This window comes from Eleutherodactylus coqui, chromosome 1 (assembly GCF_035609145.1).
Source record: "Eleutherodactylus coqui strain aEleCoq1 chromosome 1, aEleCoq1.hap1, whole genome shotgun sequence".
Classification (NCBI taxonomy): Eukaryota; Metazoa; Chordata; class Amphibia; order Anura; family Eleutherodactylidae; genus Eleutherodactylus; species Eleutherodactylus coqui.
This window is the reverse complement of record NC_089837.1, coordinates 247,500,790-247,515,874: the sequence shown is the minus strand read 5'-3', so window position 1 is coordinate 247,515,874 and position 15,085 is coordinate 247,500,790. Positions and strand designations below refer to the sequence as shown.

General features: G+C 44.5%; 1 protein-coding gene across 1 annotated transcript in view; it reads left to right on the top strand.

The window, feature by feature from the left end:
- QRSL1 (glutaminyl-tRNA amidotransferase subunit QRSL1) overlaps positions 1-15,085 on the top strand; it is a 56,256-nt gene that overhangs the window by 23,060 nt on the left and 18,111 nt on the right. Inside the window, exon 5 of the mRNA XM_066607856.1 lies at positions 11,762-11,938. Coding sequence (XP_066463953.1) covers positions 11,762-11,938 — 177 coding nt within the window. The remainder of the gene's footprint in view (positions 1-11,761; positions 11,939-15,085) is intronic.

Sequence of the window (15,085 nt, the reverse complement as noted above, 5' to 3'; positions counted from 1 at the left end):
TGCAACCTTGGGCCGCAAGAGGGGGTCGCTACTGCAACCTTGGGCCGCAAGAGGGGGTCGCTACTGCAACCTTGGGCCGCAAGAGGGGGTCGCTACTGCAACCTTGGGCCGCAAGGGGGGGTTCGCGACTGCAACCTTGGGCCGCAAGGGGGGGGTTCGCGACTGCAACCTTGGGCCGCAAGGGGGGGGTTCGCGACTGCAACCTTGGGCCGCAAGGGGGGGTTCGCGACTGCAACCTTGGGCCGCAAGGGGGGGTTCGCGACTGCAACCTTGGGCCGCAAGGGGGGGTTCGCGACTGCAACCTTGGGCCGCAAGGGGGGGTTCGCGACTGCAACCTTGGGCCGCAAGGGGGGGTTCGCGACTGCAACCTTGGGCCGCAAGGGGGGGTTCGCGACTGCAACCTTGGGCCGCAAGGGGGGGTTCGCGACTGCAACCTTGGGCCGCAAGGGGGGGTTCGCGACTGCAACCTTGGGCCGCAAGGGGGGGTTCGCGACTGCAACCTTGGGCCGCAAGGGGGGGTTCGCGACTGCAACCTTGGGCCGCAAGGGGGGGTTCGCGACTGCAACCTTGGGCCGCAAGGGGGGGTTCGCGACTGCAACCTTGGGCCGCAAGGGGGGGTTCGCGACTGCAACCTTGGGCCGCAAGGGGGGGTTCGCGACTGCAACCTTGGGCCGCAAGGGGGGGTTCGCGACTGCAACCTTGGGCCGCAAGGGGGGGTTCGCGACTGCAACCTTGGGCCGCAAGGGGGGGTTCGCGACTGCAACCTTGGGCCGCAAGGGGGGGTTCGCGACTGCAACCTTGGGCCGCAAGGGGGGGTTCGCGACTGCAACCTTGGGCCGCAAGGGGGGGGTTCGCGACTGCAACCTTGGGCCGCAAGGGGGGGTCGCGACTACAGCCGCAAGAGGGCGTCGCTACTGCAACCTTGGGCCGCAAGAGGGGGTCGCGACTACAGCCGCAAGAGGGCGTCGCTACTGCAACCTTGGGCCGCAAGAGGGCGTCGCGACTACAGCCGCAAGAGGGCGTCGCTACTACAACCTTGGGCCGCAAGAGGGGGGCGCTACTACAGCGGCAAGAGGGGGTCGCTACTACAGCCGCAAGAGGGGGTCGCTATTACAACTGGGGCCGCAATAGGGGTCGCTCTTACTACTGTGGTCGCTATAACTACTGAGAAAGCAATAGGGGTCGCTATTACAACTGGGGACGCAATAGGGGTCGCTATTACTACTGGCGCAGCAATAGGGGTCGCTATTACTACTGGCGCAGCAATAGGAGTCGCTATTTCTACTGTGGTCGCTATAACTATTGTTGTCGCTACTACTACTGAGAAAGCAATAGGGGTCGCTATTGCTACTGGGGCCGCTATGACTGCCGGGGCCGCAATAGAGGTCACCCAGTTTTTCCACCTTGTGAGATCTCTGAACAGGCTAGTAACTTTATAAAAACTTTATTGCACGATCCATTGTGGTTAATTTGCGCAGCAGATACAGAAGCTGTGGCATCCAGATTATGTTAACAAAATTAGCTCTACCAATTACTGAAAGAGGAAGTCTACACCACACATCTAACTTCTGCTTAAATCTGAATAACAACAGTTCTAGATTTAGTTTAGTATAATCTGACAGAATCTTTGTTATATTAACTCCCAACTATTTAAAGACACGTGTACAAATTATTGGGGCTTGTTAATTTGGATAGTCATCTGCATATATTGCAATTTTTTTCAGCTATTGTGCCGCGCCTAAATCCCACTCTATCCGGGTGTAGTCTTTAAACACCTTTTACACGCAACGATTATCGCTCAAGATTCGTCCAAATGATTGAAAATGAGCGATAATCGTTACATGTAAATACAGGCATTGTGCACTTTTCGTTTGAACAATGGGTTTTGGTTTTCTTAAAATCCATCCTTCACACCTCTGAAAGACTCAGCAAATACATTCCATTTGAATATATTTCACTAATCTTTCAATAGAGTGCAGGATGTTCTGTCCTGGGCATGCTTCTACTAGCAGTGAGGAGAACAATGGAATGTGTAAGCAGCTGTTTAATCAGTTGCCCAGCTGTGCAAACAAACACATGCTGGGCACAGCAAACAACTACTGTAGGTCCTTTTACATGCAAATGAAGATGATCCTGTTAATGGCTATTAACACTTTATGCCAATAGATCGCTAAATCTTTCAGTGGTTTGAAATATTATCTTTGTGTGTAAAAGGGCTTTTAGTTTACAAGCCAGAGGTTCAATCACAAATAATTAATTGGAGGGGAGGGTGGACTTCCTTAGCGTGTTCCTCTGTACAATCGGAATTCGTCTGCAGCCCCGATTCACACGTATACAAGCTTTAGCATAAGCATGCAACAGTTTGTACCCATCCTAGGAATTTTGAGCTAAATCCCATTCTACCCATTATTTCCGATAGAAAAGGCCATTCTACACTGTCCAATGCTTTAGTGATGTCCAATGAGCATATTATCTTTTGGTAGCTGTAGATTAAAGTAAAGCCTCCTGATATTAATTGCTGTAGATCTCAACGAGATATAAATCCACTGTGATCTAGGTGAATAAGTGACGAAATTAATAATGATTGATGATTTGTCAACATTCAATAGAGATGGGGCTATAAGAGTCAATCAATAAGGGGTCTTTCTCTTGTTTAGGGATGATCGTTATCATTGCCTCCTTCATAGATGATGGCATTTCCTGTCTATACTCAAGCAAACGTGGCAGAAGCACCCCACCAGACTTTATATGTCTCTGCTGGTAGTCCATCAGTGCCCGAAGCTTTATTATTCTGTTAAATGACCACTGTCTCTTGTAATTCCTCCACATCCACAGGAATGTCAAGGAATTGCCTATGCTTTTGTGATAAGCATGGCAATATTATAGTCTTCTAGTTAACCCCTGATTTGTTCCTGCTCTCCTTGGGATCTAGAAGAATACATAGGGGCATAAAAGGTCCCACTGATTGAATTAGTATCAGTGTCAATATTTCCCTTTTTGTTTGTCAAACCAGTGATGTGTATATATAGATCTCACCTGTGCTCTAGCTACAACAGCCAACATATGACTAGTTCTCTCCCCCTCCCCAAAATAGGCCTACTTCATAAAACCTTGTTTATTAGCTGCAGTTTCCAAGGTATAATTGGTTAATGCCACTTGTGCCGCCCTCCACTTTGGCCACTGTTTCAGGTGTATTGCCATGGAGAAACACAGACTCCGCAACAGCCAATCTGTTTTGTAGTTCCCCACCCAATGCATTACGTTTTTGTTTAATCTAAGTAATATTTTGAATTCGGAATCCTCGAACGTAAGCTTTCATGTCTTTACCGAATGGGAGGCTAATTGTCGTCCGACTATTTAACATAAAGTATTGGTCCAACAACCCCAATATGTTGGGACAATCTATAACATTTAGCCAGAAGGCGTTTAATTTCCATGAAGAGCGTCTGTCTTGCCCTATTTACATACTGTATCTCCATTAACATGGGTAAATAGTCATAGAGGGACCTGGGCAGGTACTCTATTGTCAATACACTATTATATAGTAAGGTGTTCACTATCACTAAATCAATACGCGATGATGGAAGGGTGCTAGAGTGACAATAATAATATTTAATCCCTGGATTTTTAGCCCGCAATCTATATATGACTGACTGACTGACTGACTGACTGACTGACTGACTGACTGACTGACTGACTGACTGACTGACTGACTGACTGACTCGCCAAAAGTTCTCCAACTTCCCGATGTCGTAGAAACATGAATTTTGGCACAAGCATAGATTATCTCCAAAATAGGAAAAGTAATTGGGTCCCAACTCGATTATTCAATTCTAGCGCAAAAGAATTAGCGTCGAAATTTTATGTACGTAATCTAAATCTCTCACTTCCCAATGTCATAGAAACTTAAAATTTGGCACGGGCATTGATTATGTCATAAATTGGAAAAGCTAATGGGTCCCAACTCGATTATTCAATTCTATGCGCAAAAGAATTAGCGTCCAAATTTTACGTACGGAATGTTATTTTCTCACTTTCTGGTGTTATAGAAACTTGAAATTTGGCACGAGCATTGATTATGTCATAAAAAGAATAAGCTAATGGGTCCCAACTCGATTATTCAATTCTAGCGCAAAAGAATTGGCGTCAAAATTTTACGTGCGGAATGGGATTTTTTCACTTTCCGGTGTCATAGAAATGTGAAATTTGGCACAAGCATTGATTATGTCATAAATAGAATAAGCTAATGGGTCCCAACTCGATTATTCAATTCTATGTGCAAAAGAATTAGCGTCCAAATTTTACGTGCGGAATGTAATTTTCTCACTTTCCGGTGTTATAGAAACGGGAAATTTGGCACGAGCATTGATTGTCATAAATAGGAAAAGCTAATGGGTCCCAACTCAATTATTCAATTCTATGCGCAAAAGCATTAGCGTCCAAATTTTACGTACGGAATGTAATTTTCTCACATAGAAACTTAAAATTTGGCACGGGCATTGATTATGTCATAAATAGGAAAAGTTAATGGGTCCCAACTCAATTATTCAATTCTAAGTGCAAAAGAATTAGCGTCCAAATTTTACGTATGAAATCTAATTCTCTCACTTCCTGATGTCATGTTATATAAAGGAAACTTCGCATGGTTGCCTCCACGTGGTGTTTCCTGGGTAACGCAGAGAACTATGCAAAATGGTGAACATATGTTTTTCCGGTATCTCTAAAGTAACCACAGCTTCAGAAGATTTTCCGTCTGAACATCAGATAAACACCAGTACCAAATTAACTCGGGCGAAGCCGGGTATATCAGCTAGTAAATCCATAAGAAGCAACTCTTGCAAAAGTCATCCAAATGGGGTTAAGTATCCCTTCCCTGTAACTCCACCGGTAATCGAACCCAGTAGGGGTCAATAACAGAATTAAAATTGTCTACTAATAGTATAGGTGTGTCTGGAATCCCAGCCATATACTCTAGTATCTGACACACAACCCCATTATAAGGAGTTGGGATATATGTTGACATAAGGAGACCGGTATAATTAAACAACCTAGAATTTAAACAAATACATAATATGTGCCTCGGAGTCCAGTTTTCGAGAAAAACTGACGTGCAATCGATTTATGAATAGAGATGCTAACTCCCCTCAAGTACTTCATATAAACTGAATGGAAACAGTCTCTTCTCGTCTATGCATATCTTCTTTTTAATGGCATTATCTGGGCCTCCACCTCGTCACCCTCCCCTCCACTGCAGTCATACGCTCAGAGATCTTCCACTGCAGTCATAAGCTCCAGAAAAAAACTATTTGGCTCAATAAAGAAGTAAAGCGAACAATAAAAAAACAAAAAGAAAGCGTTTAAACTACTATAATAAGAAGGCAGCGAAGAAGCTCTAAAAACCTATAAGAAAAATATTAATTATCTAAAAAGCAGCAAAGGTGGAGACAGAGAGACCTATTGCCAAAGAGAGCAAATTAACCCTAAACTATTCTTCAACTACCGTATTTTTCCATGTATAAGACGCCTTTTTTGACAAATATTTTGCTCAAAAATCGCACCATGTATTATACACGGAATGTAAGCTTTTTCGTTAGAAACGATCTGACGAAAACTTACACAAATGTCTGCTGCAAGGTACCCTTAGGGTTCCATCACACTACCGGAGCGGGGAGTCAGAGCAGCGGTGCAGCTAGGTGAGTATGCCTCCACCCTCACATATGCGCGCTACCCAAACATATACATTACACACACAGCACATACATACAACAGTCTTCTCACCAGCCGCCTCCTCTCAGTGCTGCCCGGCCGGTCTTCTGTCTCTTGCGTTTGGTCCCCATAGCCACCTGTAACCAGCAACCTCTCGCGAGACAGCGGGGGTGCTGTGAAGAGCTACAGAGACTTGTCGGGCTGCACGGAGAGGACTGTCCGGTGAGTATAACAGGGACCCATAGTGAGATTTAAACATAGAACAGTATTATGTAAACTCTCCACTAAATGTCATCAATTTAATGGTTCTTTAACATGGAACGGTTATCATTCAGAATCGATCAAATTCCTGCACTCCAACAGGAATTTGAATGATAGTCATACCATGTAAATTTATGCAACGAGTCAACAAGTATTGTTCAGTTTCTGCATGCAGAAAACTGAACCGATTGCTGTTTAGTCTAAACAGCATTCACTTCTGAATGACTGCCTGTTTATTGTAAATGGAGACAGGCAGAGGAAGGACGGCTGTACCTTCATTCTGGCAGCGTTTAGAGCGATGCCAGCGATCCTCCCGTGTAACAGCACGAGCGAACATCACTGGGACGAGCTGCCAGGCATTGTTTGCCCTACAGCTCATCTTGTGTTTTGCAGCATAACCCAGGAAGAAGGGCAGACCGTCTTAAAAAAATGAAAATGGACAAATCACCGGATCCTGATGGCATACACCCCTGGATTCTAAAGGGAATTAAGTAATGTGAGACATACCGCTGGTTCTCCTATTTACGGACTTTAAAGTATTAGGGTCTGTGCCACTTGATTGGGGCATTGCCAATGTGGTTCCAATATTCAAAAGTGGTCAAAAAGTTGAAATTACAGCCCAGTAAGTCTTAATTCTATTGCGGGTTTAATGTTTGGAGGGTTTTTAAGAGATGCTATCCTGGAGTACCTCAAGGAAAATGGCTGTATAACTCCACATAAGCATGGGTTTATGAAGGATCGCTTCTGTGAAACCAATCTGATCAGCTTCTATGAGGAGGTAAGTTCTACATTGAATCGGGAAAAGTAATTGGATCTTGTGTATCTGGACTTTTCCAAAGCATTTGATACTGTGCCAGATACAAGGTTGGTATATAAAGTAATGCTTGGTCTGGGTGACAATGTGTATATGTGGGTAAGTAACTGGCTCAGTGATATAAAGCAGAGGGTGGTTATTAATGGTAGATACTCTGATTGGGTCACCGTTACTAGTGGCATACTATCAGGGTTAAAATTTCTAAGTACAGCACCAATCGGGCCCACCCCACTTGCCCCGCTGCCGGCCGTAAGAATAGACACCACACAGAGGTCTGGTATAGTTTCTCACACGGGACATGGCTCTCAGCTGTGCCAACGTCGACGTACTTTATTACAGATTACATGAGATCTTATACCCTTTGTCCCATCCCCACTAGGGGGTGATGGGCTCATAACCATATATGGGAAGTCCGGATTTGCGGACTGAGACAGTGAAAATCATATAACAGTCATTATCTTGATACTGGCGCCTCTGGCTTACGTACAGAAAATCACGTATTCAATTAACTCCAGTACAAAGAATCACCCACTCAATTCTAAGAAGTCCGGATTTCGGCCTAAGACAGTGAAAGTTATGTACATTTGAACATCTTGATATCTTGTTTCTGGGAAAACGGCCAAGTACATGCGTCCTTCATGTCTGGTTCTTTTTTGCTGTGTTTCTAGAACATCATCTCTTGCAAAGCCTTGGAATATCTGATGTAAGGCGACATATAAGTTTTTTTCATTTGGAATTGAATAAAACTTGCATATAGGTATAAAAGCATAAAAAACACATATGGCAATATATATATATACCCTCACAATACCACATGGTTCAGTATTGGGCCCTATTCTTTTTAATATATTTATTAATGACCTGGTACCGGTAGAAGGATTGCACAGTAAAATCTCAATATTTGCAGATGATACAAAACTATGTAAAGTAATTAACACAAAAGAGGGCAGAATGTGGTTGCAAATGGATCTGGATAAGTCGGGAGGCTTGGACAAAGAGTAGCAAATTAAGGTTAAACACTGATAAATGTAAGGTTATGCACATGGGCAAGGGAAATACATGTCACCATTACACACTAAATGGGAAACCATGGGGCAAAACTGACATGAAAAGGACTTGAGGAGTTTAGTTATCTGTAAGCTTAACTGAAGCAACCAATGTCAGCCAGCTGCAGCCATGGCAATTAGGATCATGGGGTGCATATAGGGTCACATTCCGAGAACATTGGTCTTCCTCTGTAAAAGTCACTGGTCAGACCACACATGGCATATTGCGTACAGTTTTGGGCACCAGGACTCAAGAAGGACCTATCAGAGCTTAAGTGGGTACAAAAGTGGGCAATTAAAGTAATCAATAAAATGGATAGACTACAATACCCAGAGAGATTATCCTAATTGGAATTATTTAGTTTTAATAAAAAGACTGCTGAGGGGCGACCTCATAACTATGTATAAATATATCAGGGCACAATACAGAGATCTCTTCCACAATCTTATCTATTTCCAGGACTGTGACAGTAAGTAGTTGGCATCCTCTACATCTAGAGGAAAGAAGGTTTCTACACCGACATAGAAGGGGGCTCTTAACTGTAAGAGCAGTGAGACTATGGAACTCTCTGCCTGAGGATGTGGTGATGATAAATTCGATAAGAGTTTAAGGGCCTGGATGCCTTTCTTGAGCGCTAAAATATTACAGGTTCTAATCACTGATTACTTCATAAGGGTCGTGATAAAGGGATTATTCTGATTGCCAGAATTGGAGTCAGGAAGGATATTTTTTTCTGTTAAATGAGGAAAATTGGCTTCTACCTGTTGTGTTTTTTTTTTTTTTTTGCCTTCCTCTGGATCAACATGGGGGGGGGGGGGGATAGGCTGAACTAGATTAACATATGATTTTCTTCATCCAAACATACTATGTAACTTGTTCAGGGGCAAGCAGGCAATGTGTTAGTGTGCATATTTGCATTTACTGTGCACGGTAGCAGGACAAAATGTCAGTCCCTACTGCTATCTTTAAACCATCAATGTCATCGCTGGCAGTGTGTTATGAAAGTCATCTGTTTTGGAAGGTCTTCACTCTTTCAGAGTTTCCTGGACCTTCTGATGCCTGGCATTACGTATATACAGCTTGTAGGCGTCTTCTCGGCCGTTGTAACGCAGTTGAGCTTAAAGGGGTTGTCCGCCGCCCAAACTGATTTCCCCCCCCCCCCCCCCCATTAATGCCCTGTGGAGTAGAAGCATCACACACAACAGCCTTTCCCATAAAAATCGATATTCTGCTTACCTTTTCATTTCTTTTCTTCCCTTTATAAAGTTTGCCTGAATAATTCTTCAAAGATGGCGCCGCTGGGTAGTTCCCATGATGCACTGCTGCCTCTCTCTCCTCAGCGTGCGCGCTCCTGATGACACCGGTCACATGACTGGAGGACTGGCGTCATAATGCAGACGCACGCTTCACTGCTTTGAATAGAGCCGGCAGCCGTCCGGTCCCATTCAGAGCAATGAGAGGGCAGGGAGAGCAGTGCGATCTCCTGCTAGAGCTGTGACAACTGTAACAGGAGATTCCTTCATCTCCCTGGCATGTCCCCTCATCACTGGATACTGTGACAGCCCTGTCACAGTGTCCAGTAATGAGGGGACATGCTGAGGAGATGAAGGAATCTCCTGCTAACAGCTGTCACAGCTCTAGCAGGATCGTGATCTGTAGCAGCACTTTCAATAGCAGAGAATCGCGATCCTCAGCTATTGAAAGTGAAAGTAGCACCAAACATGACTGACACACACACAGCCCCCTCCACACATGCACCCCACAGTGTCCCCCTCCAGTGCCCCCCCTCCCCCGCAAGCCACCAGCTGACAGCTCCGACCAGCAGCATCCTCCCCCCCCCCCCCCCCCACCCCCCCCCCACTGACTGACAGCTCCGACCAGCAGCTCCCCCACCTTCCCCCTCACCCCCATCCCGGGACTACTCACTGACTGGTCTGTCACCCCTACACCTCCCCACCCCAGACTACTGACAGCTCGCAGCACCCCTCCCCCATGAGAGACCGGCACTCCACTCCACTCCCCCTCCTCCACTCCCCTTACCTGTCAGCTGAAGATCCCGCGGCCGCGCGTCCCCTGCAGGCAGACCAGAGCTTCCTGAAGCAGCCGGCAGAAGAAGATCTACTGCGCATGCGTGGAGTAGAAGAAGCGCGTCCCCGTGCAGAGAACACCTGGAGCTGGCCTGACAAGAAGAGGACAAGAGACTTGTCGGAACCAATGGCAACCGAGGAGCAACACAGGGGGGGGGGCACTCCAAAAGGTAAGTGAATAACTTCTGTTTGCCTAATTTACAATGCACAATGTAGATTACAAAGTGCGTTGTATTGGGCAAACAGAAGTAATGAGACCTAATGTTTATGGCCGGACAACCCCTTTAAAGTCTGTTGTAGTAAAGAGTGTTGGTTAAATGTCAAATGTCACCAGCGTATCAATGAATAATAAATTGCAGCATCAGATACAGTTTATAAAGGGTACAGGGAATCATCTTGGGTGTATCTCGGAGCATAAAGCTAAAATCTTATCCACAGCCTCTAATTACAAGGCTGTCCATTGCGTGTGCTACTTTATTCAGAGAAGATGAGTATTTCTTTGTACAGTATATGCATAGATCTTGATGTTGATTGTTTGGTAGCACAATATGCTCATATGTTAGTTTATGCTGTTGTGTTTTGCTTTTGCTATAATGAACATGAAGTGTAATTGAAAAGCATTTTGACTGTAATGGTTTTCATGCACCTGCATTCTGGTGCGGATAAATAGAGAGGCAGCTGCTAGGCAAGCTCATGAATGGATAATAGTTTACTTAGGCTGTGGTCACAGTGTACTTATGTCCATTACTTGGAGAAACAAGGAGATTTGATACTTTCCATTAAAATCTCCAGAACTCTAGAACAGCAGACTAAACTGGCTTATCTTGTTCTAAGTGAGAGCAGACTTATCAATACTTCATGAGAAATACTGTATGTACTGGGAGAAGGGACATATATTTCTTCCACGTGAGATTTCAAGTTGGTCATGGGAGCTCTACTCTGTTAAACATGATGTTAAGTGATATGAATCGGTGGCAGGCAACCAAATTTAGTTCATTACCATTGTGTCTGGCTACTATATATTTCCTTTTTTTTTAATAAGTTTTATAAACCTGTATTTTGTTTAACTTCTTCATATTTAATAATTTTACATTGTCTATATAACATACTGTGTGTTTAGCCACACAATGTGTTGATTCTACTCCCTAACATCACTATAAACAATTAGTCCTGAGTTTTTTGACAAACTTTTGACTAGTTGGCTATTGTGAGGCCGCTGTTCTCCCAGCATTGATTCTCAACAGCTTGTGAATAACTGGTGAACGATTGCCATTAATTATATCCAGTGTAATCTGTTCATAAAAAAAATGTGCCTGTCGTCTGCAGGTGTGGTTTCCTTCAAAATATAATGATTCATTTCAAATAGGGGTATATTATCCCATAATGGAAGTGGCTACAATGCAGAGCATAACATGGCTTGATTGTGCATCCTATGAGCATCTTGGGAAAACTTTTCCACATCAGTCAAATTTGTAGTTGGTAAGACTTGTGCAAGTTTCAGGATCAAACAGTTCTGTGAGCAATTCTTGATCTTTATCTGGAATTGCTTAATTTTTATCCATTTTCAGTGGAAAGATCTATAGTAAGTGCAAATTGAATAAGTTCTTATGGCTTTTCGTAATCCTACAGCTGAGTTGTGTACCAGCAGAAAAATATGTACATTGTTGTTAAAAAAACAAACCTAAGCCCTACCAGTTGTGGCTTTTAAAAATGCTTATGTTGTATAAATGTTTGACTAGTGTGATGATGAGAAATGTAGCCTAGTGTTATATCCACAGGTGTGTGGAAGCCGGACTCTTCATTTAGGACTTGAAATCTAATGTTCTATCTCTTTTGCTGACCGCAGGTCTGGCAGCACTGATGGCATATTTGGACCAGTGAGAAATCCTTGGAGCTATTCAAAGCAATACAGAGAGAAGAGGAAACACGCTTGTCCTGATGGGGATGAAAATTCTGATTGGTTAATAACTGGCGGAAGTTCAGGAGGCAGCGCTGCTTCTGTGTCAGCGGGAACATGCTACGTGTGGGTAACTGAGCATGATGACATTGCTGTCTTTTTTTAAGAGTTCTAACCTTTATTTATAACATTCGTTTATGGCAAAGATAAAGCTATTTAGGCATAAAATAGAAAAAAATTGTGATTTAATATTAAAGGGGTTGTTCAAGGATTAAAAGTTATCCAGTATTCAGAGGATGAAATGAATAGAGCAGCAGTGTACATTCTCAACTGGCACTCTAAGCAGAAATCTTTAGAACTAGTAGGGGTTCCGGTGGTTAGACTTCCACCAAGTTGAAAGTTATCCCCTATCCTGTGGATCCTGAATAACTTGCTTTATGACCATTCCATTCATCATCTGGGGACCCCTATCCGTAGGATTGGTGGGAGTCCCTGTGTCCGAACCCCAGTGACTTGAAATCTATTCCCTAACCTGTGGAACGGGAATAAGTTCTAACTAGGGATGAGCGAACCTACTCGGCCACGCCCCTTTTCCGCCCCGAGCGCCGCGATTTTCGAGTACTTCTGTACTCGGGCGAAAAGATTCGGGGGGCGCTGTGGGTGAGTGGGGGGTTGCAGCGGGGAGTGGGGGGGAGAGGGAGAGAGAGAGGGCTCCCCCCTGTTCCCCACTGCTACCCCCTGCTCCTCCCCGGCGCCCCCCGAATCTTTTCACCCGAGTACGGAAGTACTCGAAAATCGCGGTGCTCGATCGAGTAATTACTCGAAACGAGTATATTCGCTCATCTCTAGTTTTAATCCTAGCACAACCCCTTTAACCTTTATAAATATACCGTAATACAATGCAAATCTCTGCTAAAAACATGTGACATATTGTCTTTCTGGATTATTTTGATTAATTTCACTGTATAGTGAATTGCCACATTACATCCCTTATATATTAGAAAACTTATATTCACATGCATGCATCCTATTTATGGCCATAACCTTGGCAACTAGCTGCATTCAGAAAACTAAGAATGATTCAAAATTGAAAATGGTTTGTATTGCAGTCTTATGATTTATTTTTTTTTATTCAGCTCACCAACATCTTTATTTTTTGCTATCTGTAGTACAATGTAAGCTGTGTTTTTTTTTCTGAGCTATCACTGCTATGCATTTAGTGTTTTCTGTTCTGACTAGTAGTAGCATGCACAAGATGGCAATTGTTGTAAATTAATCCTGTCAGCGCATAATGATTTGGCAGTGCAAATATCCCCTCTATGTAGCACTAGTTTTCCATTTGGGTCTGCACATATAAATATTACAAAAAAGTGACTCTGCCATTGATTTTTATTCTTGATTCTACAAAAAAATGATTTCTGTAAATTGGCATAATTACTTTTTTGCTACTTGGGTTGTTAAAAGGAATACATCATTTTTAAAATGGAGCATTTATTTAAATTTGTTTTTTTTTATTCTAAACTTATCTTTTAAAACATTTTTGATGTGTTTTTGGTTACTCACCCACATAAAAAAATCTTGAAATCTTTAATTTGTTACACTCCCCCACTAGAGCGGTCACAGGAGGCTGAAGCTTCCTGTATTCTGTAGCTCACTTGTCCTGCCCCAATCTTTGAAAGTCCTCTGTGTTCTGTTATGCATCTCCCCTGTCATTCCCTGGTCTCTAAGGGAGGGAGTTGTAGTCTCTTCATTCCTTGGAGATTATGACCCTGTTCACACAATCTAAGGCCTCATGTCCACGGGCAAAATATGATTTAAGATCCGCAGCGGATCACCCGCACACGGATCCGCACCCCATAGGGATGCATTGACCACCCGCGGGTAGATAAATACCCGCGGATGGTCAATAAAAGGTATTTAAAAAAAAATGGAGCATGAAAAAATCTGGACCATGCTCCATTTTCGTGCGGGTCTCCCGCGGGGACGGCTCCCGCGGGCTTCTATTGAAGCCTATGGAAGCCGTCCGGATCCGCGGGAGACCTAAAATAGGAATTTAAAAGAATTTACTCATCCGGCGCGGGCGGGGAAAGCCTTCTCTTCCTCACGGCCGGATCTTTCTTGCTTCGGCTCGGCGGATGTGCCCGGCGCATGCGCGCGGCACGTCGCCGACGTGCCGGTGACGTGCCGCCGGCGTGACGAATTCATCCGCCGGCCGGAAAAGAAGATCCGGCCGTGAGGAAGAGAAGGCTTTCCCCACCCGCTACGGATAGGTAAATGCTTTTAAATTCTTATTTTCAGCGCTCATGTCCGTGGGGCAGGAGGGACCCGCTGCAGATTCTACATGGAGAATCTGCAGCGGATCTTATTTTCCCCGTGGACATGAGGCCTTAAAGGGGTTGTCCCGCGGCAGCAAGTGGGTCTATACACTTCTGTATGGCCATATTAATGCACTTTGTAATGTACATTGTGCATTAATTATGAGCCATACAGAAGTTATAAGAAGTTTTTCACTTACCTGCTCCGTTGCTAGCGTCCTCGTTTCCATGGAGCCCGCCTAATTTTCGGCGTCTAATGGCCAAATTAGACGCGCTTGCGCAGTCCGGGTCTTCTTCTTTTCTCAATGGGGCCGCTCGTGCGGGATGCCTGCTCCGTGTAGCTCCGCCCCGTCACGTGCCGATTCCAGCCAATCAGGAGGCTGGAATCGGCAATGGACCGCACAGAAGCCCTGCGGTCCACCGAGGGAGAAGATCCCGGCGGCCATCTTCAGCCGGTAAGTAAGAAGTCACCGGAGCGCGGGGATTCAGGTAAGCGCTGTGCGGATTTTTCTTTAGGTCCCTGCATCGGGGTTGTCTCGCGCCGAACGGGGGGGGGGGGGGGGTTGAAAAAAAAAAACGTTTCGGCGCGGGACAACCCCTTTAAATACAAGTCTGAAAAATCCAGTGCAAATCTCTCTAATAATGCTAGAAATCCAAGGCCGAGCCTCAGATTTGTGCTACGATTTAGCGTTTGAAGTTGTGGCTGATCCGCACACAGAATGGCCCCATTCAGTGGGACTAATCCATGTGTCAATTACCAGAACTCTTGACATGTCAGCGCTCTGTATCCTGCATTTCATGCGACAGATTTATGATGCTGCCTATACTTTTCTCCCCATAGCAACCAATCACAGAGAAGCTTTCATTTTAAAGAGCAGAATATGAAATGAAAGTTGCACTGTGATTGGTTGCTGTGAGCAAGAAAGACTGTTTTTTTTTATGGCAGTTAGCATAAAGC